Source organism: Hypanus sabinus, chromosome 9 (assembly GCF_030144855.1).
Source record: "Hypanus sabinus isolate sHypSab1 chromosome 9, sHypSab1.hap1, whole genome shotgun sequence".
Taxonomy (NCBI): domain Eukaryota; kingdom Metazoa; phylum Chordata; class Chondrichthyes; order Myliobatiformes; family Dasyatidae; genus Hypanus; species Hypanus sabinus.
Window position 1 is genome coordinate 30393467 of NC_082714.1, and position 26186 is coordinate 30419652.

General features: G+C 37.7%; 1 protein-coding gene across 1 annotated transcript in view; it reads left to right on the forward strand.

The window, feature by feature from the left end:
* iqck (IQ motif containing K) overlaps positions 1-25871 on the forward strand; it is a 98698-nt gene extending 72827 nt beyond the window's left edge. The window contains exons 7-9 of the mRNA XM_059979414.1: positions 1238-1322; positions 15878-15992; positions 25735-25871. Coding sequence (XP_059835397.1) covers positions 1238-1322; positions 15878-15992; positions 25735-25826 — 292 coding nt within the window. The 3' untranslated portion in view covers positions 25827-25871. The remainder of the gene's footprint in view (positions 1-1237; positions 1323-15877; positions 15993-25734) is intronic.
* The last annotated feature ends 315 nt before the right edge of the window (positions 25872-26186 follow it).

Consider the following 26186-nt stretch of genomic DNA (forward strand, 5'->3'; position numbering starts at 1 on the left):
CAACCCCTTATTTTTTATCCCCTGCAAAGGCTTTCTCTTGTTGAAATTCTCTCAACTCTCTTTTGAGGCTGGCTGTTCATCCAACACACATCTTTTCTGACAACTGACTGTGGCCTCCTTTCTACCACTGCTGATCCCAATGCAAAACTTGTGTTTTTGATTTAGCTTGTAGATGATGCCTCAGGCCATCCTTCTTATTACCCTTTCAGTACCATACCTACCTTCTTCCATAAAAGCACCTTGTGTGCTACTTGGGAGTGCAGTACGGAGTGCGTATTCAAAATTTGCCATAGGCTTGATGTGTATTAACAATATTCCAGATGCGTAAGTATTCTAATTGTGTGCTGTTAGTGAAAAGGGCATTGTTTATGTAATAATATAGAGGGGGGCACTCATTCATTGTCAATAAATAAAATAGATTTTGTTTCTCATTTGTGGGGTTGTTAGGGTGGTTCCCTTTCAATTTCATTTCTATTTGTAAGGAAATACAGTAGGTTGTTTTTCTATTGTATGCAAAATCCCAGTGGTCTAATCACTCATGCTTGCTAAATCAATGTGGCCTGGTAAAATCTCTGCATAGTTATACTGTCTAAATTTCTCTGGTGAGGCAAATCAAGTGCATTAGCTAAGTGACCAATTAAAGTTCTTCGGAGTCCGGACTGACACCTTACTGCCCTATTGTCCTGTTTATTATTTATTATAATGCCTGCACTGTTTTGTGCACTTTATGCAGTCCTGGATAGGTCTGTAGTCTAGTGTAGTTGTGTGTTTTTTTTTCTCTGTGTTGTTTTTTTACATAGTTCAGTCTAGTTTTTGTACTGAGTCATGTAACAACACCATGGTCCTGAAAAACGTTCTCATTTTTACTATGTACTGTACCAGCAGTTATGGTTGAAATGACAATAAAAGTGACTTGACGACTTATTTAGTTCATTCATCTGTTGTCATGTCTTGTTGGATTTATTTCAAATACTATGATTAAGAAATTGTAGAGAAAATATTAAAGTTGTCTGGATTACTTTATGTGATTATTGTTCATTATTTTGACCGTTAAGCAATCTTGCAGAAAGAAGTAATTTGGTTCAAAATGTAATTTGTTTCCTCCTTAGCTTTCTTCATTCTTTCCTTCCAAAATTTGTTAACAACTTTTTGAGGTAGGATCAAAAAACAATAAATTGTAGAATAACATAACAATAATTTTATAATCAAGAGTTTGCTTGTTTCATCATTTTTTCAGTCCTCGGCCGCCAATCCCTCTGTCTCTTTTGTTGTCAGAAGATGAAGCAGCTCTTGTAATTCAGTCCTTCTGGAGAGGATATAAGGTAATATGTTTTATATTCTATTTTTTTTTACATCTTTCTTTCCTCAATTTCAATAGAAAGGTTACTCTCATAGTACTTACATTGATTTTTACATAAGTTAATAGTTACCATTTCATAAAAATGGGCTGCTGGTGTATTTAGTCTTTCCTCGCAGCCAGTAGGTTGTGAGCTCCAGTCCTCCTTCAAAGAATGGAATGTATTTTCTTTACCAACACTTGAATGAAATATAAGGGAGGGACTGAGTAGCCAGAGGTTTTATGTATAGGTTGTGAAGTTAAACCAAAACTGTTCCTTAACAGTTAATTATTAAGTAAAATCCCGAACTACTATTCAAGAAGCATAGGAGTCTTCTTCATGATCTGGCTGACAATAATAACATTAGCAGCTTAACTAAAACAGTGTCCTAAAGGGCACAGTGCTCAGGGCACATGTCTAAAAAAAATATAATTGCCTGGAGGCCTTGCACAGCTTAATGTATATTTTAAGCACTTATTTGCAATTTTCTACATATTTTCATGGTTAATTGGGTCATCGGTTAATCGTGGAAGCTGCTTATTTGGGACAACTTGTAAAGAACAAAAACTAGTTGAGAAAATAACCAAGATTTCCTTCGTAGGACATATTTACTACTATTTCCTCAATTTGGAATATAGATTTACAACCTCATTTTATTACTGCAATTTTTGGCATACCAAATGAAGATGGTAATCAGTTTTCCCCTTCAATCAGACGAATGATTGCTTTTGTAACATTAATGGCCAGCAGGTCTATATTACAAAATTGGAAAGAAGTAAATCCTCCTACCACGTTTCAGTGGCTTTCTCAAACTATTTCTTATCTGAGCTTGGAAAAAATTAGAAGCACTATTTTTGACTCATCAATTAAATTTGAAGAAACTTCGAGACCGTTTATTCGACATTTTCATATGAATTAATTTGGCCTTTTCCAGACCTTCTTTCTGCTTATTCTTGTTCAGGTGTGGAGTTCCGGAGTTTGTTGACACTATCATATACTTGTAAACTATTATTATTGCCCATGTTAGTTTAGTTTAGTGTTTTATTTTTCTTAATATATACTTTTTTCACATATTTTCAAATTTTTTCTTTTTTTAATGGTTACTTTTGTTTTTTTTCATATATAATCATATGGACTTGATTGATTAAGGTATTTTTTTTCTGCTGATGTTTAATAGGATATTGTTATCTTATTATCAACGTGACTTCAAGTCTATTGTATTCATAATTTACTCATTATTATGTTATGTTTTTTTTATATGTATATATGAAAATCAATAAAAAAATTGAAAAAGAAAGAAAGATTTCCTTCGTTTATTTGGGACACTGTGCTGCTTAATTGGGACAGGAGACTGCTGCTGAACAGACTCCGACTAGCGTCAGTTGCATGTGCTTCACTGTGCTTCAAGTGAACAGTTTTTAAATAGTGTCAGTTGTGTGTGTTTGTATTAAAAAATCTGTGATTTTTGTCATGATGGATGGTGAGAAGTAAGCAGTAAGACATTCAGAATTATTTTGTTCACTGCATTTTCAAGTATCTGGGCTTGGGGATATGAGAATGGCCGGGAAAGAAAATAAAACAATTTCACTACTTCAGCAAGTTAGAAGCTATGAAGAATTTGAAGGTACCAACAATCATCTTGAATACCACAATGAAAATTTAGATTTGGAGGATGCAATGCAATCATCGAAAGCATTGTATGAAGGTGCTCCATTGTCTGCACTGAAGATGAAGTGTGGCTGTTAGACACTATACCATGCTTAGATCGAAACATTTTTAAATAGCGTCAGTTGCATATGCTTGTGTTATGTTATTAATTTGGGCCGACCGATGGCGAATTAAAAAGCAGTGATTTTTGACACTACTTAATGCAGGAAGGCAATGAAGACAATCCATTATTTGCAATAGATGTCTGCGCTGATTTTTTTCATTTACAGTCTATTGAAAGAGCACAGCAGTGTACACTATATGAATTCCTCCATCAATAACTATAAGGAACCAAAACATGGTTATATTCTACTGTAGTAATATTGATAGTGTTCTAATTTGTTCAGTATTTAATTTAAGTATATAATTTGTTGCTCAGTTAAATGGCAGTTTGTCCTTTTTAAACTATTTCCATGAAACTTTGGCTAATTGGGGCAGCCACTTATTTGGGCCAAAATATACTGGTCCTGATGTGTCCTAGTTAACCGGAATCCACTGTATATACATGCAAAGTCATACTGAAATCAAATCTTTTCTACTGAGGATAAAAACTCAACAATTATTCTGTAATAAATGACATAAACAGATTTTTAAACTCCATTTTTAAGTTGTATCTACCAGAAATATCAGTGTGGATACAAATAATTGAATACCTTAATTGATATATTAGGAATAGATATTTAAACATTAAATATTGCATTAGAAATTCTATAATGGAAAAGAACTGGATGAGTTGCACAATGATGTGCTCTTTGTAAGTTTGGGATTATCTGGAGATTATCATATGCCATTAAAACAATCTTGGACTGACTGAGAAATCAATTAAGCATTTATCAATAAAAAACACAAAATGCTGGCAGAACTCAGCAGGGCAGACAGCATCTATGAGAGGAGGTAATAACGACGTTTTGGCCCGAAACGTCGTTATTACCTCCTCCCATAGATGCTGTCTGGCCTGCTGAGTTCTGCCAGCATTTTGTGTTTTTGATTTATTTCCAGCATCTGCAGATTCACTCGTGTTGCCTTAAGCATTTATCAAATAGCAGTTTCCATCCTTGTTGATGAGATTTGTTTTTGAATATTCTATTCACTGATGTGGACTTCCTGTTGTTGCTCAAGCATACATCTGAAGATTAAGCAAATATTAATGGTAATTTCAAGGTGTCCATGGTCTGGAATATCCATCCTCCATATGAGGCTTGCATGGATGAAATATCGTGCAAAAAAGCACTAGTAAAATCAATCTACAAAAGTATGAAACAAATTTTTGCTGGAGTGGTTGCAATCTGGCTATCTTGTTTGAAATGTAGTAATGTAAAGATTAACAAAGCATTTTAATTTATTTTATGTTTCTTTATTTTTAGAAGCTGTCATTGTTAACTAGAGTCGTAGTCATAGAGAGACACCACACAGAAACAGGCCCTCGGCCCATCTAGTCCATGCCAAAAGCATTTAAACTGCCTACTCACAATGACCTACACCTGGACCATAGCCCTCTAAATCCCTACTATCCATATATCTACCCGAACTTCTCATAAACATTGGAATCAAGCCTGCAATGACCACTTGTGCTGGCAGCTCATTCCACACTGAGTGAAAACGTTTCCTCTCATGTTCCTCTTAAACTTTTCACCTCTCACCTTTAAGCCATGACCTCTGGTTGTACTCCCACCCAACCTCAGTGGAAAAAGCCTGCTTGCATTTACCCAATCTATTCCTCTATCAAATCTTCTCTCAATCTTCTATGTTCTAAAGAATACAGTTCTAACCTATTCAATCCTTCCTTATAACTTGGGTCCTTCAGACCTGGCAACATCCTTGTATATCTTCTCTGCACTTTTTCAATCTTGTTTACAACTTTCCTGTAGGTAGGTGACCAAAACTGCACACAATACTTTAAATTAGGCTTCGCCAATGTCTTATACAACCAATATAACATTGCATCTTCTCAATACATTGATGTATGAAGGCTAATGTGCCAAAAGCTTTCTTTATGACCCTATCTATCTGTGATGCCACTTTCAATTAACTATGGACCAGTATTCCCATATCCCTTTGTTCTACCACACTCCTCAATGCCCTACCGTTCACTGTTCTAGATCTACCCTGGTTGGTCCCAGTGAAGTGCAAAACTTTGCACTTGTCCACATTAAATTCCATCTGCCACTTACCAGCCCATTTTTCCAACTGATGCAGATCCCTCTGCAAGCTCTGATAGCCTTTCTTATTATCCACTACACCCTCCATTTTGGTGTCTTCTGTAAACTTGCTGATCCAATTAACCACACCATCATCCAGATCTAGATGACAGACAACAAAGGACCCAGCACTGATCCCTGTCAGAGAGGCAACCCTCTACGACCACTCTCTGGCTTCTCCCACAAAGCCAATTGCTAATCCAGTTTTCTACCTCATCCTGGATGCTGAGCAACTGAATCTTCTTGACCAGCTCCCATGTGGGACTTTGTCAAATGCCTTACTAAAGTCCATTTAGACAATATCCATTGCCTTGCCTTCATTCAGTTTCCTGGTAACTTCCTTGAAAATATCTATAAGATTGGTTAGGCATGATCTACCACTCGTGAAGCCATGCTGACTATACTTAATCAGTTCATGTCTATCCAAATACTTACATATCCAATCCCTTAGAATATCTTCCAATAATTCTCCCCCCACTGATGTCAGACTCACTAGCCTATACAGTAATTGGCTGGTTTCTGTCCAGTGCCTTCTTAAACAGTGAAATAACATTGGCTACCCTTCAATCCTCTGGTCCCTCTCCTGTTGCTAAGGATGTTGCAAATATCTCGGCTCGGGCCTCCGTAATTCCTGCTCTTGCTTCCCATAGATTTTGAGGGAACACTTTGTCAGACCCTAGGGATTTATTCACCCTGATTTGCCTCAGGGTAGCATAAAACTCTTTCTTTGTAATCTGTACAAGGTCCTTGAAATTGATGCCGCTTTGCCTCACTTCTATAGACTCTATCTGTCTCCCAAGTAAATACAGATGCAAAAAATGCATTTAAGATCTCCCCCATCTGTTTTGGCTGCACACCTGGATTACTATTCTAGTCTTCCAGAGGATCAATTTTGTCCCTAGCAACCCTTTTGCTTTTAACACACCTATAGGATCCCTTAGGATTCCCCTTCGCCTTGTCTGTTGGAGCAACTTCATGCCTTCTTTTAGCCTTCCTGATTTCTTTCTGAAGTGTTCTCTGGGATTTCTTGTACTCCATAGGCATCTCATTTGTTCCTACTTGCCTATACCTGCTATGCAGCTCCGTTTTACTCTTAACCAGGATCTCAATATCTCTCAAAAACCAAGCTCCCTTACACTTGTTATCTTTACTTTTTATTCTGACAGGCACATGCATGATTTGTACTCTCAGAATTTTGTTTTTGAAGGACTCCCACTTTCCAAGTACACCTTTGCCAGACACAGTCAGTCCCAATCCACACTCGCCAGATCATTTCTGATGCCATCAAAATTGGCCTTCTTCCAATTTAGAATCTCAACTTGCAGACTATACCTATCTCTTTGCATACTTACTTTGGAACTAATAGCATTATGGTCATTGGGTGCAAAGTGTTCCACTACACAAACTTCTGTCACATGTCCTGTCTGGTTCCCTAAGAGCAAATCCAGTATCACACACTCTCTTACTGGAACTTCTATATACTGATAAAGGAAACTTTCTTGAACATATTTGACAAACTCTATCCCATCTAGTCCTTTGACAGTATTGGATTCCCAGTCAATATGTGGAAAGTTAAAGTCTCCTACTTTAACATCCTTATATTTCTTGCAACAATTTGCAATGTCATTACAAATTTGTTCCTCTAACTCCCTAGGATCATTAGTAATCATTAGGTCAGTAATATAGCCCCAGTAATGTAGTCATACCTTTCTTACTTTTCAGTTCCATCCATAACTTCTCACTACTTGAGTTCTCCAGATTGTCCTGATGGAGCACTACTGTGACATTTTCCCTGATTAGTAACGTCATCCCTCCTCTTTTAATCCCTCCTGCTTTGTCACATCTAAAACAACAGAACCCCTGAATATTGAGCTGCCAGTCCTGCCCCTCCTGCAGCCAAATCTCACTAAAGGCTACGATGTCATAATTTCAGGTGTTGATCCATGTCCTGAGCTCACCCGCCTTCCCTACAATACTTCTGGCATTGAAATATATGCATCCTAGGACACTGTTTACAATGTGTTCAACCTTTTGATGCCTGACTTTGTCTAAGATCTTACCAACATCTGTCTCCACAATCTCTTCACTGACTGTTCTGGCACTCTGGCTTCCATCCCCCTGCAACTCTAGTTTAAATGCCACCATGCAGCATTAACACACCTTCCCTCTCGCTAGGGTATTAGAACCCTTCTGTTTCAGGTGCAAACCATCCATTTTGTCCAGGTCCCACCCTCCCTGGAAGAGAGCCCAGTGATTCAAAAATCTTATGCCCTCCTTCCTACATCACTCCTTGGCCACATGTTAAACTGTATAATCTTTCTAGTTGTGGCCTCACTGAGATTAGAACCCTGAAAATCCTACCCTTTAACTTAGCGGCTACCTCCCTATGCAGAACCTCGTCACTTGTCCTACCCATGTCATTGGTATCTGCATAAACCATGATCTCTGGCTGTTCACTTTCCCACTTAAGAATGCTGAGGACTTGATACAATATATCCCAGGCCCTGGCACCCAGGAGGCAACATACCATCTGGGAATCTTGCTCTAGCCCACAGAAGCTCTTGTTCTTCCCCCTAACTAACCAATCCCTTATCACAATATCACTCTTCTCCCTTATCCCTTATCACTCTTCTCCCCCCTTCACTTCTGAGTCACAGTAGTTTAGCAATTCTGTAAGGTTTAGCAATTTCTCTGAAAATGTAATTTTGGATGGGTATTTATTTCTTAAATTTTGATTCATAGTGTAATTTTGAATTTGTTGCTTTGTGTTATTAACTTTCCTACAAATATAAACTTTTGTGATTGCCATTGGTTACTCACCACATTAAGTTATTTGAGCTGTTCTATAAAGAAAAACCCACATACTTTCAATCAAGTCAGTTTTTTGTCATTTGTAAAAGGACAGGTACATAGATTCAGACAATACACAATATAAGTTGTACATACATTGTACATAACTTATACAAGGCAAATGAAGAGAGTAAAAAGACTGTACAAAATAAAACATTAATGGAAACAAAACATAATTAGGGACATGGTAATATTTCTCTGCTGAGGTAGAATTAAAGTTGTTTAGATCAGTTTAGGAGCATGATGGTTGTTGGAAAGTAGCTGTTCCTGAACCTGATGTTATGAGACTTGGGGCTTCGCTCCCTCCTGTCTGACGCTAGCAGCAAGAAGAAGACTCCAAATGTCGGGATCCTCGAGAATAGATGCCTTCTTGAGATAGCACTTGTAGATGCTGTCAGTGGTAGGAAGGGCTGGGCCTGTGATGGACCAGACTGTATCTATTGTTCTCTGCAGCCACTTGCATTCCTTTTTATTGTAATTGCTGTACCAGGATATGGTGCAACCTATCAAGATATAGTGCATCTGTAGACATTTGTTGGAGTATTTGGTGACATGCCTAATCTCCTTACACTTCTAAGAAAGTAGAGTTCTATATTTTCTTTAAATCATCTTCTAGAAAGTTAGCCATAATATTTTCTGTTTTTTTTAGTATATTAAATTGGAATAATATTAATTGAAAGTTGTTAAGACAGTGACTGCCAAGGTTCTTTAAACTGAACAAAATGGTGTCAATTTGACACTGGTAGATAAATTAGTAATAACTGCAGTATATTGATACATTTATTAGAAAAAGCAGATATTGTTTATAATACTTTAACAGAAAATGTACCCAGATTAAATAGGCAAGCATAAATAACCTAAATGGCACTGAAACATGGAATCTAGTGGACTATTGGGAATGAAAGTCATATTTCTATAGCAATAAATGCAGTGTAATATAGAATGCAAAGCTGTATCTCCAGGGCAGTTTCAAACTGCCTGAAGGCTGCATTTTCCCACTGAGTATTATATAACTGAGCTGTGACATTGAAATAACTGCAGTGTACTGTGTATTGTCCCTGCATTGAGATTTCTGTTTGATGTTCATCTGTGGATGTTTATACTCTACCTTGCATCAGTTATCACTGTTGGATGTCTGTCACTGAATTTTTAAACCATATTTTTAAATGCTTTTCATAAAGCTGTGTATCTTACTTTCAATGAAGCATGCAGTTAACAATTCAGTAATTATCTGTAGTTAATAGTTGCTGCATAATATTGACATTTTGTTTCTAAAATAAAAAAACAGAAAGTAACACAGAATTATCGTGGTCCTAAAGGCCCGGATGTACCTACCGAAGAACCTAAGAAATAGAAGGAGAAGTAGACCATTTGGCTAACTCGTGTGTGGTCTCCACTAAAATCAAGGATTATATTTTACTTTTCTGCCAATTTCCTCCACTAATCTCAAGCTTTTTGCTTCCCATTATATATAAATTCTATCTGTCAACCTTGAAAACACTGACTCACTGGTCCTCCAAAGCTCTGTTGTGTTGGAGAATTCCAAAGATTCACTACCTTCTGGGTGAAGAAGCTTTTTATGCCTCTCCTGAAAGGGTAATCCTTATTCTGAGACCATGCACCTGTTTCTTGCTCAGGCAGGGGAATATTAACTTTTAACTTGAACAATATAAGTCTGGTAGGCTTAATATCTCCTCATATAACAAACACACCATCCCAGGAGTCTACCTACTGAAGCTTCACTGCCCTCCCTCATTCACAGGTGCATCCTTCCTTTAACCATATAACAATCACAGCACAGAGACAGGCTATCTCGGCCCTCCAGTCCATGCCGAACTCTTAATCTCACCTAGTCCCACCTACCCGCACCCAGCCCATAACCCTCCACTCCTTTCCTGTCCATATACCTATCCAATTTTACCTTAAATGACACAACTGAACTGGCCTCTACTACTTCTACAGGAAGCTCATTCCACACAGCTATCACTCTCTGAGTAAAGAAATACCCCCTTGTGTTTCCCTTAAACTTTTGCCCCCTAACTCTCAAATTATCTCCTCTCATTTGAATCACCCCAACTCTCAACAGAAACAGCCTATTTACATCAACTCTATCTATCCCTCTCAAAATTTTAAATACCTCGATCAAATCCCCCCTCAACCTTCTACGCTCCAATGAATAGAGACCTAACTTGTTCAATCTTTCTCTGTAACTTAAGTGCTGAAACCCAGGTAACATCCTAGTAAATCATCTCTGCACTCTCTCTAATTTATTTATATCTTCCCTATAATTTGGTGACCAGAACTGTACACAATATTCCAAATTTGGCCTTACCAATGCCTTGTACAATTTTAACAATTTTAACATTACATCCAAACATACATGTGTATGTTAGGGATTCCAAACATACGCATAGTATCCCAGATGTAGCTTCAGCAGAACTTGGCACAATTAAAGCATAATGCATTTACTTTTGGTTTCAAATCCCTTTGCATTAAAAGTATCATATTGTTTGACTTCGTAATTGCTAGTTCCACCTCATGTTAACATTCAGTGATTGCTGCACAAGGATACCCAAAACACCAATACATGTCTTTTCACCATTTACAGCTGAAGAAATATGATATTACTATTTTTTTCCAACAGTGAATGACATGTGATTTTCCAAATTTTATTGTATCTGCTGTGTCCTTCTTAATTCATTATAAGTTGTCTGCATTCTCGTGTAATACTGATTCTTGCATTCCAACACTAGTGACAGCTTCAAAACCTAAAATTGATCCATTTATTACAATTCTGTCAACAAGTTCTTATTTTAGCCCAATACTGTGTGTAATTTCTTGTGTGGCAACTTTATTGAAATTCTCTGCTGGAAATTTGGGTATCTTGGCAGTCTAAGAAACTTAATTCTGTGGCAAATAATATTGTCTCTCAGAAAAGGGCATGAATGTGACTTAAGCTTTTGTTATGCTAGGAAATAATCTGTCATTGAAGCTACTGCCTTTAAATAAAAAGTTTGCTAGAGTAATATGGGACATAATGATGTGTGAAAGTGGCCCAAGATGATCAGGCTCTGATGTTTCTTCCACCTGTAAGGAATTGCTTAGCCTCTGCTCGGTGGTTCCTTAACATAGAAATGTCGAAATCTACAGCACATTACCGGCCCTTCAGCCTACAATGTTGTGCCAACCATGTAACCTACTCTAGAAACTGCTTAGAATTTCCCCAACTGCATTGTTGGGGGGGCGGGGAGAAAACTCTATTTTTCTAGGCTCCATGCACCTATCTAAGAGTCTGTTAAAAGACCCTATCGTATCCTCTTCTACCACTGTCACTGACAGTGCATTCCTTGCACCCAACACTCTCTGTGAGGAAAAATTTATCTCTGACATTCCCTTTGTACCTACTTCCAAGCACCCTAAAACTATGCCCCCTTGTGTTAATCATTTCAGCCCTGGGAAAAAGCCTCTGGCTATCTACACGATCAATACCTCTCATCATCTTATACGCCTCTCATCACCTAATACACTTCTGTCAGGTCACCTCTTACCCTCCGTCGCTCCAAGGAGGAAAGGCCAAGTTCACTCAACCTATTCTCATAAAGCACGCTCTCCATTTCAGGCAACAACCTTGTAAATCTCCTCTGCACTCTCTCAATAGTATTCATATCCTTCCAGTAGTAGGGTGACCAGAACTGAACACAGTACTGCAAATAAGGTCTAACTAGGGTCTTGTATAGCTGTAATGTTACCTCATGGCTCTTGAACTCAATCCCACTGTTGATGAACACCATACGCCTTCTTACGGACACTGCCAACCCGCGCTGCAGCTTTGAGTGTTCTATGGACACGGACTCCAAGGTCTCGCTGATCCTCCATACTACCAAGAGTCTTACCATTAATGTTATACTCTGTCTTCAAATTTGACCTACTGAAATGAACCACTTCACACTTATCTGGGTTGAACTCCATCTGCAACTTGTTAGCCCAGTTGTGCATCCTATTGATGTCTGGCTGTAACCTCTGACAACCCTCCAGACTATCCAATAACAGTCCCAACTTTTGTGTCATCAGCAAACTTATTAACCCACTCTTCTACTTCCTCATCCAGCTCATTTGTAAAAATCACAAAGAGGAAGGGTCCTAGAACAGATCCCTGTGAAACACCACTGGTCACCATCATACATGCAGAATATGAACCATCTTCAACCACCCTTTGCCTTCTGTGGGCAATTCATTTGGGCAATCCACAAAGCAAGGTCCCTTTGGATCCCATGCCTCCTTACTTTCTGTATGAGCCGTGCATGGGGAACTATATCAAATGCCTTACTGAAATCCAGATACACTACATCCACTGCTCTACCTTCATCAATGTGTCTTGTTACATCCTTAAAGAATTCGATCAGGCTTGTAAGGCACAACCTGTCCTTGACAAAGCCATGATGACTATCGATAATCAGATTATGTCTCTCCAAATGCTCCAACAATTTACCCACCACTGAAGAAAGACTCATTGGTCTATAACTTCCTGAGATATCTCTATTCCCTTTCTTGAACAAAAGGACAACATTTGGAGCCTTCCAATCCTCTGGTACTTCTTCTGTCCCTACTGATGATGCAATGATCATCGCCAGAGGCTCAGCAATCTCCTCCCTCGCATCCCACAGTAGCCTGGGGTGTATCTCGTCCGGTGTCGGTGACTTATCTCTCTTGATACCTTTGAAAAGCTCCAGTATATCCTTTTTCTTAATATCTATACGCTCAAATGTTTCAACCTGCTCTGAGTCATCTCCACATTACCAAGGTCCTTTTAACTAGTGAATACTGAAGCAAAGTACCTCCGCTACCTCCTCAGACTCCATGCACATGTTTCCACTATTGTTCCTGATTGGTCCTATTCTCACATGGCTCATTCTCTTGCTCTTCATATCCTTGTAGAATGCCTTGGGGATTTCCCTAATCCTGCTCACTAAGCCCTTCTCGTGGCCCCTTTTAGCTCTCCTTATTTCATTCTTGAGCTCCTTCCTGGCACCCTTATAATTTTCTAGAGCTCGAACTATACCTAGGTTCTTGAAGCTTTTGTGAGATTTTCTTTTCTTCGTCAACTAGATTTTCCCATCCTTTGTATTCCATGTTTCTTTTGCGCTACCATCCTTTCCCTCTCTCAATGGAACATACCTATGCAGAATGTCATGCAAATGCCCCTGAATATTTGCCATTTTTCTGCCATGCATTTCCCTAAGAACACCTGCTTCCAATATTTTTCCCCAAGTTCCTGCCTAATGGCATCATATTTCCCCCTAGCTGTGGTGAACTACATATACCTGTCTGGACCCCCCCCCCCCCCCCCCCCGCTGACTGCTCCTGTGGCTCCTCCCACGGACCCCGGTATAAAGGCGATTGGAGACTCCGCCCCGGCCTCAGTCTCCAGGATGCAGTGTGGTGGTCAATTGCTGCTTGTTCTTTTTTCCAGCCAATAAAAGCCTATATCTCGCCTCACGTCTCAGAGAGTTATTGATGGTGCATCACTACCCCAATCAAATGTTTTCCCAAATGTCTGCTCCTATCCCTCTCCAACGCTATGGTAAAGGAGATAGAGTTGTGGTTACTATGTCCAAAATGCTCTCACATCTGACCAGGTTCATTTCCCAATACCAGATCAAGTACAGCCTCTCTTCTTGTTGGGTTACCTACATATTGTGTCAGGAAACCTTCCTGAACATACCTAACAAACACCACCCCATCTAAATCCCTTGCTCTAAGGACATGCCAGTTAATATTAGGAAAATTAAAATCACCCATCACAACATCCACAGATTATTCCAGAATCTGCCTCCCTATCTGCTCCCTGAAGTCTCTGTTACCACTTGGGGGGTGAGTCTATAAAAACACCCAGAAGAATTATTGCAGGCCGGACAGCATCTATAGGAAGAAGTACAGTTGATGTTTTGGGCTGAGACTCTTTGTCAAGACTAACTGAAAGAAGAGATAGTAAGAAATTTGAAAGTGGGAGTGGAAGGGGGAGATCCGAAATGATAGGAGAAGACAGGAAGGGGAGGGATGAAGCTAAGAGCTGGAAAGGTGATTGGCAAAAGGGATACAGAGCTGGAGAAGGGAGAGGATCATGAGACAGGAGGCCTAGGGAGAAAGAAAAGGTGGAGGGGAGCACCAGAGGAAGATGGAAAGCAAGTAAGGAGTGATTGTGAGAGGGACAGAGAGAAAAAAAAAGGAAAATAAATAAATAGACAAACAAACAAATAAATAAGGGATGGAGTAAAAAGGGAGGAGGGACATTAACAGAAGTTAGAGAAATGAATGATCATGCTATCGGGTTGGAGGCTACCCAGACGGAATATATGTTGCTTGAATTTCCAACATCTGCAGATTTCCTCGTGTTTGCAGTAGAATTATTGCCCCCTTCCTGTTTCTAACTGTTATTCACGATGATTCAGTGGACAATCCATATATGACTTCCTCCTTTTTTGCATCTGTGATACTATCGCTGATTACCAATGCCACTCCCTCACCTCTTTTGCCTCCCTTCCTGTCCTTTTTGAAACACCTAAAGCACGGCACCTATTAAATGTGAGTCTAAGCTTTTGGCAGTGCATTCCACTGCCATACTCTGTGTTAAGAAAAAATCTTCCTTGGGTTTTCTTTGAGCCTCTTATCCTGTAACCTGAGCTGTCTGGTTTTAGATACCTCAGCTATTCAAAAATGTTTCTTATTATCTACTCTATCTGTGCCTCTATAACTTAGTGTACATCATTAAGCTTCCCACAAGTCTTCTCAGCTCCAAGGAAATAAATCCCAGAACCCAGCTGGAAGTTAAGCATTCCAGCCCATAACTTAAATGCTCTATCACAAACAACATGTTAGTCTATTTCTATTGGGTCTTCTCCACCATCATAAAGCACTTCCTTCAGTCTCTTATTCCCTGACTGCAGATAAAGTACATTTGAGATAAAAGAGTACAGAGTAGTCTGTTTAAGGTAACAATATTGACTTTGATGTACTTAAAAAATATAACTTGAACAGTTGGTTTCATTGAAGTCTGACTATTTCCTGCTATCGTACATGTACCAAGTTTGTTCCAGCAATTCACCAACATTCCAGCATTCTTGGCACCAATTGACCATTTTATTCATATTAAGCACCTCCAATAGACCACAACTTAAGTCTTTATGCTCATGGAATTGCAAGAAATATCAATAAAATAAAGATGGAATTGCTGGAAACACTAAGGTAGCATTTGTGGAAAGTGGGACAGAGTTAATATTTCAGGATGAAGATCCTTCTTCATAAGTGGAAAGCAGAAAAAACAAGTTAGTTTGTCCAAAAAACTTACTTTGATACTTGAAATCCCCATTTCATTCTTATTCTGACTTCACTGAATATGGCGTCTACACTGTTAGAAAAAGGCCCAACAGAAGCATGAAGAACTTCCTAACTGCCACATTATGTCATCTGGTCTCACTCTATCAGATGTATTCCTTTGCTCTACCCATCCCTGCCCCATCTTTACTGCTATGAAACTAACTTGTTTGCTTTCTTTTCCTGTTCTGACAAATAGAATCTAAGATCTCAAATTTAAATGTTTCTCTTTCCACAGATGCTGCCTGCTCTCCTAAAGGATTCCATCATTTCCTGTTTTTATTTCCAACTGAATTTTTTTTTAAATTTCCATTTTTCTGTGTAAGTAATCAAAAGGACTTCAGCGCTCTCTTTAAACTGAAATAAGATGAGTAATGCCACATTTAGCTATTTTTCTGATTTTTATTATTAAAGGTTCGCTGTGACCCAGAGATACAAGAGCTTCGCCAGTGGCAAAGAGAATTGAGAGAAGAAAACAGAGGCTATACTAAAAAGATCATTAAATTTTGGGCTGAACAGGAATCTAAAGGTAAGATGAGTTTGTATTAATGATTATACAAAAGTGCATTGTATCCCTCTCTTCTGAATATCACAAAAACATCACATTTAAATGTCATTCAACTTGGTGACTTCCTGAGGTGCCAAGTAAATAAATGAATTGCTTCCTGCAGTATATTTGGATTGGAAAGTTAACGTAGTATGTTTCATGCTTCACGATAACCTTATTATGGAACATAAAAACCCAAGTCAACCCTATTAATACAAATCTAAGTTAGCATTCACTAACATTAAACAATCCTGACGAAGCTTTGCCAGTTAGTCATTATTGCAATGTCATTGTGGTTCTAAATGGAATTATTCACAGGTTTTCAATGCAAGATTATAAGGGAGAAAAGATGTTGGAATTAGTTATTTTTAACAAATGGGATTTAAAATTATCAGCAACACACACGAAATGCTGGAAGAACTCAGCAGGCCAGACAGCATCTATGGAAAAGAAGATATTTCAGGCTAAACCCTTCATCAGTGCTGGTGTACTGGTGATGAAGGGTCTTGGCCTGAAATGTTGACTGTTTACTCTTTTCTGTAGATGCTGCCTGCCCTTCTGTGTTCCTCCTGGATTTTGTGTGTGTTGCTTGGATTTCCAGCACTTGCAGATTTTCTTGTGTTTTTAAAATTATAAGTTACTCTTCATTGTTCTTTGGTATAAACTGGCAGAGTGGTTGGTCTTAAAGAACTTTGGGAGTGGAAATTACCCAATCCAAAGAAAGGATGTTTACTATTGTATAGATGCCCTATGAATCAAGGTACATCTACTCAACAATCATGCAAATAACAATATTTTTACTACATTTTCTGTGGGAGTTTCTGTAAGCACCAAGGACCCAAACAGCATAGAAATGTAGCCAAGAAAATGGCCACATTCATCCCACCCCAGTAAAAATAAAGATTTTGAAGTTCAGTTGTGTAACATGTTTTTGTGGGTTTTTTTCCTGTCAGTTTTCTGTCAGTATGTCAGTTTTGAAATGTGATTGATTACGTAATGTGCCACATGAAATTGAATGTGTTTTTCATATCTACGTCTTAAGAAGTGTTATTAAATGGTGGCAAACCAATCCATGTTTGATAGTGTTGTTACAATGCAAACTGAAGAAACTGTTTGTGCCCAGTTAGAAAAGGATTACCAGAAGTACATCAGTGTGTTCAAGCACTTGTTAAGGGTCCTTTTCTTATCTGAGGTAGTGTCAGGAATTCTTCCAATGAAGCAAATAACTTTCTTTGGTGGGTGAGTTGTGTGGTCCATACACTTCAATGCTTATTCTGTGCATTCATGTGCCTTACACCAATGTCAAATCATCTTGCTGGTGAGGGATACCTGAGCCTTTCTCCATCCAACCATTCATGCATTCAGATGTTCCCAGTCAGGCCATCAGGCTAAGGATGCCTTCTCAGCCAATGAGACTTATCATTTACCTGCTACAGGCACATATGGGCTCCATTTATGTACTATAATGACATAGGGACAAGTTGCCCTTAAGAACAATTATTTTAGCAAGTGCTCACTAATGGTAATAATTTGACAAATCTGTGAATATGTAACTAATAGCATATGTGTTAATTTTGCATCTCCAAACGGCTGGCCCTAGCTAGAGAGATTTCTTCTATCCTCAATGCAATATAAATATCTTTATAAAAAAAAATCTGTAATATCACCAAAATAGTTTTTATAGTTAAGTAGAGTGAAATTTCCTACCACCAGGTTTCATTTACTCAGAAATTAAAGTTTGATAGCAGCTTTCAATAAAATAGAAATGGGCAAAATGATGTTTTTCTGTGTGTTACATTTTACTGTAAATGGCAAATCAAGAGAATCATGAACATATGTCAAGTTTGATATTAAAAAAAATCAGCATAGTTCATGCACAGAATCAAATGTATAATTTGTTTTGTGCAAACAGCTTACCGAATTTAGTTTGCTTGCAGATACTTTTTTTTAACATTGCAATCCCTCGGGGGCCTCAGCACTTAAGAACATGCACTCCTTCATGCAGAGATGCAGAGAAAACAACATACACCATAGCTGACACAGAGGGCAGAGTGACTTTTACGGAGAAGGCAGAGAGCTCCATTTGAAGTCTAGGGACATCAAGAGAGGTCCTTTGTGCGAGGGTTATCATGAAACCCAACAGGGCAGCTTTTCAATAAAGTTGCCCAGGTCATTTATAGTATATTCAGCAATGAGAATGGAGAAATGATGGAAAATATTTCAAGATCTCATAAGATTTATCAAAGTGAGTTTCTTAGTCATTTCAGTAGTTTCCCTTCACGGAATTCTCTGCTACACTATCACCAAACTGCAAATGACTGGACAAAATAACTCATAAAAACACATACTATTCCTAACTCTACCACCCTCTCTTATTAAAATGGCCACAATCAAGCTCTGCTTATTGTCGTCATCTTGGCAATTACTGTTGAATCAGGCACCAGAATCCAAACCTCACAGCTCCTTCCCGTAGTTCTTGTGTGTCTCTCAAGTGTACAACAGCTTTAGTTGGATTCCTGATGAGTAAGAGGAGCCAGGTTAGGTTGGGGTAATCTTTGTTCTGCAAAATCTCTGCCCTCAGCTCTCACTCTCTCCAAGGTGGGTATATCATGGATACTGGCAGAAAACATGGCATTCACCATGTGGAAAAGCTTTGAGTGATCCATCTGAAATAGTTAATGAGAAAGTCAGGTTTATAAACCATAAACTCATGAGTTGCTGCCTTTACTTGTTGGAGGTCATTAATGTTGACAAATCCTAAGTTAAAATAGATGAATTCAGTCCTCTTTGAATTGAACGCCTGTGTCACTTTTGAAACTTTAAAGTGTGTAGCTAGTCATGAAACATGTCAGAGGTCTGCTGTCGAGGCTTGAAAAGGTCACGTGATGAGGAAGCTGAGTGGGAGTCATTTTGTCCTCCATGGAGAAAGAATCCGGGCATAAGACTGCATTTAGAAATTGTTTGCCCCTGGCAGGACCAGTAAATATCATAGCAATGTCTTCAATATTCATTGTTGTTGAAATCAATAGGTGAACAACTGCATTGTGCAAAAAGAACTTGTAATCTTCGTTTACCAAGAAAGATTACTGAAAACCTTGCAAATACTTTTCTTATATAATAGCACCTGTCCAATGAGTGTCCTTTCAAGTAGATAGACCACTAATGAACTAATGCAATGTACTCCTGATGGTACTGAACCATGAAAGAGCTAAATTGCACACAAAAGATCATGTTATTCATAGTGGAGAAGAAAAGCATTGGATATATTGATGATGTCATCTGGAGCACTCAATATGCTGGTTAAATAACAGATGCAATGGATGAATTGCACCTGGAGTTGCCTGTTCCAGTTTCCTGATGGGGCAAATGTCATGGAGAAATATGCATAAATGTTTGAAAATATCCTCAAAATTGTCTCTCTTTGTGTGATTTAATGGATTTTATCTCATCCTAGGTGCTTTTAGAGTCACATTTCTCTATAAAGACAAGTAATTATACAGATGCATGAAATCCAAAGTAAAACTCACAAAGACCTGGAGGAACTCAGCAGGTCAGGCAGCATCTATGGCTGACACTGAGGCCTGATAAAAGGTGTCAGCCTGAAATATTGACTGTTTATTCCTCTCCATAGATGCTGCCTGACCTACTGAATTCCTCCAGCATTTTGTGTATGTCTTTATAAAGTCCCCTTTTCCATGCATGATAATCTGTTCATTATAGCATACTGTATTGGAACCTTAATAAAGAACAGATGATGCTGTATTTGTCCAAACATGGAAGTAGCAAACTTGACTTCTATGAATTTTTGTTTGTTATAATATGCTATGCCTGGCAAAATAATGCCAATGCAATTTGACCTTATGCCTTTTATATGCTGTTTATGTATGTTGTCTCTCCGCATAAAGCTACTGCAGTCTCAGTGAGGACCAGTGTCAGCTGCTATTTTCAGCTGTTGTATTAAATATCTCATGAAAGCCAGAGTTCAAGTTTCACTGAGTCAGACCCTGTTTTGAATCCACATTCTTCAAGGGCAGAAGATGGTTGTGTTCATTTAACTTTTAAAGCTGTGAGTCCCTTAAAAGTTTTTAAAATTATTCTGTCTTGGAATCCAATAGTAAAGTGACTACTTATTGGTCACCCTTAGCTGTTCTTGAAGGTAGGGTACAGCAGCTGTCTCGATCTGTTGTAGCCTTTATGGCAAAAATACTCAACACAGTGGTGGTCCGGTCAAGTATCAAGCCAACTCTGATTCACAAGAAAGTATTTGGTACTGACACAGATAGAAAAAAATGGATTGCTCAGGATGTTAGTATCCAATGGCATACCTAGGAGTGGAAAACAAGCAGAGGAAGAAATGTGTAACTAAAAATACATTGCATAGAAATATTGAATGCGCAATGGTGGCAAGCTAACAAATATCTCAGAAAGTGACTGAAGAGTGGGTTTGACCTCCAAGAATGTTCAAGGTGCTTGACTAAAACATCGATCTGATTAAGGACCAATCATTTCCCTCCATAGATGCTGCCTGACCTACTGAGTTCCTCCAACATTTTGTTTGTTTTGCTGAAGATTTCCAGTATCTGCAGAATCTGCTGTGTCTCAGTTACATGGTCCAATTTATTACAGATTGCTGCCTAAGGGAGATGACAAAGACCATCTATACAAGGAGAGATTACTCCAAAGCACTTATTAAACATTAGTCCCTTGGGTGAGACAGTAGAACAGCAAGCAAGAATTTGTATTTCTATTGCACTTTATGTGCTTAAGTTATTTTAAAATCTTTCACAGAACACTAAGTATAATCAGATTTTCAATGTGTAAATGAATTAACCAGTTTGATCACTGATTAACCGTCAGAAATGGATATAGGATTAAAATATTATCTGGATTCTACAATATTGTAGCAGGGTAGAAAAGTATTCTTGTGTAACACTCACTCTAGGAGCTTGAACTCATGATTTGAAACTCATGCATTGAAACTCGTAACATTAATGCCAAGCAAAAAAAATCAAGGTTTTCACAGGGCAAGTAGGGGATCTGGGTTGGTGGGAAATGGCTCTTTTTAATCAAGAAGGCATGGTGTCTGCTGGCAGATACTTCATGATGTCCAAATCTATTCTGCGGTTACTTACAGAGATTTCTGGTGCAAAACAGATGTTTTGTTCCAAATGTATCACCTTAAATAAATTTATAATTAAACATAAAATTACAAATTATATTGTGCGCTAAATTGGATGGGTTGTATCATAATGCTACAAGCAGTCAACGCCAAAGAAAACATTTCTGGTTGTAATTAATCAAGCTCCTTAAGATTTTTCAATTTTAAGCCCTTATTATGTATTTTGTGGAAGTAGTGCATTATCTTTGACTTTGTTAGTATGATTGCCCTTGATCTCAAGACAGGGCATGAGTGTAAATGGCATTCAAGGAGCTTTGGTAAAACTGAAATCAGTGAGCATCAGAGGGGAAAAAATTTGCAAAGGATGCAGTTGCTTGAGGTTAATCATTTTTATCTCCAGGATATCAACACAGTTCATTAGCTATTTCAAACATCTGAGCAGAGATGATAATATACACTGATGAGTGCACCATATTTGATTCTATTTGTAGCTCCTTAAAAATTTAAGCAGTCTGTGCCTGCAGGCAATCAGAGGCAATTGACAGGTGTATACTGATAAGGGTTAAGTTTCAAGTGAAAAAAAAATGCCAGCAATGATCATCTCTAACACAAAAATATAGCACACTACCCTGGACATTCAATGACTTTAGCATTCCCAAGATTCCAGCTTACAACATCTTGGAGTCCACACTGACCAGAAATGCAAATTAACCAGCATATAAATAGCAGAGCTATCAGAGCAGTTCAGTGATTACATAACCTGCCATGAGCTCCATAAGTCGAATCAACCCAGTAACTACAAGGCACAAATCTGAAGCCCATTTAACTGACACACTATTCACCATACTGAATATTTATTTCACTGAGAAACTATAGATGCATTGAGTGCTATCTACAAAATTCACAATGGTTAACTGCTTAAGCTACTCTAAATAGCACCTTTAAAACTCACAGCCAGGAAGGACAAAGACAGAAGACCCATGGGAATGCTGTCACCTTAAAATTACACACCATCTTGACTTGGAAATACATCAAAATGCCTTCAATGTTGCTGGACCTAAATCTTGGAACTTCCATCCAAACAATATTATGGGAATTCTTTCACACAGTAGTTCAAAATGGTAGTTCACCAAAATATTCCCAAGGACAATTTGTTCTAAATACTAAATTATGGTATTGCTCAAAGAAAGCTAAATGAGCTAGTTTCATACAACCCAATACCCTTTTCCTTACAATACACAATTCTATGGCTAAGGTACACCTAAGGCTACATTAAGAGTGCATTTTAGGGTCACAATTACTATAATTTCTAGGTTTTTTCTTTGTGAGACACCAGGAAATTAGAAAATCTGTCATGGCAATGTTGAAAAGGACCTTAATGAGTCTGTTGGTGAGCCTATTTGGTATAATCTATTGGTATAGTCTATTAAGCACTATGTCACTGGGGTGTAAGAGGTGACATCATGTTGCACAGACTACAGAAACAGAGGCAGATCTTTTGTAACAGAGGCGTAACTTCCATCTCTCAACATATTGGCTCTCAAGTTCCAGCTAGGAGAAGCTTTAGAACAGGATAAAGAAATACACGTTTAAGCACTTTTGTTCACTTTGAAACTTGATTTAAAAGCCAATGCCCCATTATAATCGCTGGTAAACACAGTGAATCAGCTCCAGTAGCAAAATATTATGACCTACTAAGAGATACACAACACTTTCTGTTTGGGACTTCATATAAACGTATGAAGCCTGGGACTTGCTATCAATTGAACAAGTAAGACACAGTCTTTCATTTCTCAGTATAAAGAAAAGCTATTGGCTAGTATTGCATTTTGGTGGCCATAAGGTGATAATTCTACTCTGTAATTTGTCAGTTTATATTTATTGCACCTTGCACCAACATTAAATTCCATTGCATTTTTAAACGAATGTAAGATTGTGTATGATTTTCCCACAAATTTTGGTGACTTTCAGGATCCCAAAAATAATTTCACTGGAGAGTTCTATTCTCAGTTTTTCAGGCTGAATAGAAATTAGTTTTATACATGCCAGCTTCTAACATTTTCTTTGGAGTAGTAATGAAAATTTCTGCAAGCTGTAGAGACACATATTCCAACTTGACACTTTATAACAAGCAGATGCATGAAATCAAAAAGCCTTGAACTCATGATTCTACAACAATGCACAAATTGAAAGCTTTTCGTAAGACATATATCTTCAACTGTAAACCTTGAGCAACTCTCAAAATATTGCTACTGTGTTGGTAAAAAATATAATTTTGAACATGAATTGTTGCGGATGATTATTAATAATGTTTTGATGGGAAGAACAGGGTGGAGATGTTGCTGTTCATTTAAAATACAATGTTTAGTAGTTTTTAAAAATTTCCTGATTTCTAATTTTTTTTTACTTTCTCACTTGTGATGATAGTTTTGTGAATGTGAAATTGCGTTGTTGGGAATAGTGAGAGTGGAGTTCTGCAAGAGGAGTGTGAGACAGGTGGCAGAGGAGGAGTGCAGAGGTGGGGTGTGGTGCAGGTGCAGACACACTAGCTCCGAAACACCAGGCAAACTCATTTGATTCCAAACAATTGGTTTATTGATCATTACAGAACGTCTCTCTGATGCTTCCCACTCCACCCCTCTCTCTTCCTCTTTTTCCAACCATGATTCCCCTCTCATTGCCCCCTTCTCACTCTCAGTCCACAATATTTTTTTGTGTGGCATCAGTACAGTGCAGTGGTACAGTACTGTGCAAAATTCTTAGGCACCCTAGCTACATATATGTGGCCAAGACTTTTGCCCAGTAACTACATATATTATACACATAAATCATCCAACTTACTTGGTAGGTGGGAGAGGTAGATTTCCAAGAATACTGAAGTAAGCTCAAACATGGTTTTGACACCTAACTGCTGATTGGCATCCAAATATTCAATGAATAAATAGTTTGAATTTTTCAGAGTGGTTGATAAAACACCACAAATAGCCAAAGGACAGTTTGACTTGGCTGATATTTTTAGAATTTATTTTATGGCACATTATTGTTGTAAAGTCAATACTGATTACTCCAAAACTCTTAAAAATAGTTTTGTTTAATGTGGTTTGCTGAGAAATTTACATTCTTTAGCATGAACTTACGCAGTAGAATTTCAATACCCATATAAATAATTTTTTACCAGTTGCTGATTGAAAATAATTGCTTGTTCTCCAGCACACTAGTGTATACATAAATGGTATAAAGAGTAGACTGATTTCTTCCCTATTTTCCACAACTTTAGAAATGTCTCAATTCCCACTACCCTGAATGTGAAATAAGCACTTTCTAACATTATTTCTCAAGGCCCTTCACCATTTTAAAGAATAATACAAAGACCACCCACATCAAATGTATCATGCCCTTCATTGTGTGTTGTCATTGCTATGTGAAGCAGTGATATGCAAATGTTTAAACTAGTGTTGGGTGAAGCAACTGCAGTTCAATTTAGCAAACTTTAATGTTGGTGGAAAAGTAAAATAGTGGTTTATACTGTAAAGCAGATTCTTAAGAGTGAAATATAATTATAATTTTCTAAAGACACTTGCGGCACACAACCTTTTTACTCTATAATAGACCCAAGTATACAGGTAACATTTTTAAGGTAGTAATTCTGGATTTCATAAAAAACAAGATTTGCATAGATTGTTGTCTGGATGTATAACCTAAAGTCTGAAGATTTTCATAACTTAAATCTTTAACCATATGAGAGTGCGGTAATTGAAGATACAGATGAGAAGGGGAAGAACATGTGCTATAAAATGTATTTCAGTGATTTTTCCAACATAAAGCAGCCTCCACTAACCTGTTGATGGAAACAACATTGGATGAAACTAGTATTGTACAAGTTGAATATTGTGGTTACATTTTGTAATCTTGCAGTACTTTGCCAGCTATTTCAATATTTTATGTACTTGGATTGCTTGTCTCCTAGCTAAGCATGGTCAACCTCTACTCTTGACCCCAAGCATTGTCCCTTCATTTTGTTCCTAATTACCTAAAACAAAATATTTGTTGAATACGCTCTTTATTGTCCCCACAAGCTTAAAGCAGCCATGTCCATAAATATTCTGCTCATACAAAGAATCATTGAATTCTCAGTATCAAGCATTTGTATGTTTATTTTAGCTCAAACAATGAAATCAACCCATAAAACAAGGACATCAGGATAGGAAATACCACACATTCATTCTCACAACTGAGCACTATACTATATAATAGATTGAGTCGAAATAGAGCTACAAACTGCAAATGAGGTATACATCAAGATAATAGACTTACCCTCCCCTACCTTCCCCCAATCACCTGACATTGAACTTTTCCTCCAATAAAATGTTCCTAAATTAATCAGTTAAGACTCAGTTTGAAGATTTGTTGGTTGGAAAGTGTTCTCAGATGTCCTGAATGAGATACAAAAACCAATAAATAAATGCAGGTTTTTAAAAAAGTTGTAACTATAAACAAATATTCTATTATTTTATTTATTGGGTCAGGTAATGGAGAAATTATTATATGGTCAATATTTCAGAAATTAATATTTTGATTATAACTTGTTTTTGTTAAAATATACAGTTGGACAGAAAATGGAGGAAGAGGAAGTTGAAGAGTCAATGACCACCCCTGCTGAAGTACCTGTTAAAGTTCCTACTCCATCTTGTAATTAAATGTCATATGACTTCTTTTCTTAACAGGAGTTTTTCTTCCATTTCAAATCAAACAGTTCAGATCCAATACTACTATAATGGTACTTTAATAGTATTTAGAAAATAAACATTTGCACATACCTTAAATTTGGTCAATATGTGACTTGTCTATATTTTACTTTACACACACAAAATCAAGTACTTGCACAGGTTGATTGTCTCATTAAATGTGCCTTAAAATTTAGTGTGTATGCACAAAGATTTCATGATATTGATGCTATAAAAGACATCATTTTAATAAGACATGTCAACAATTGACCAGTTATTTAAATGTTTAATAAAATCTGCAGTTGTACCATCCGCCGGCATGGAGTTAAGCAT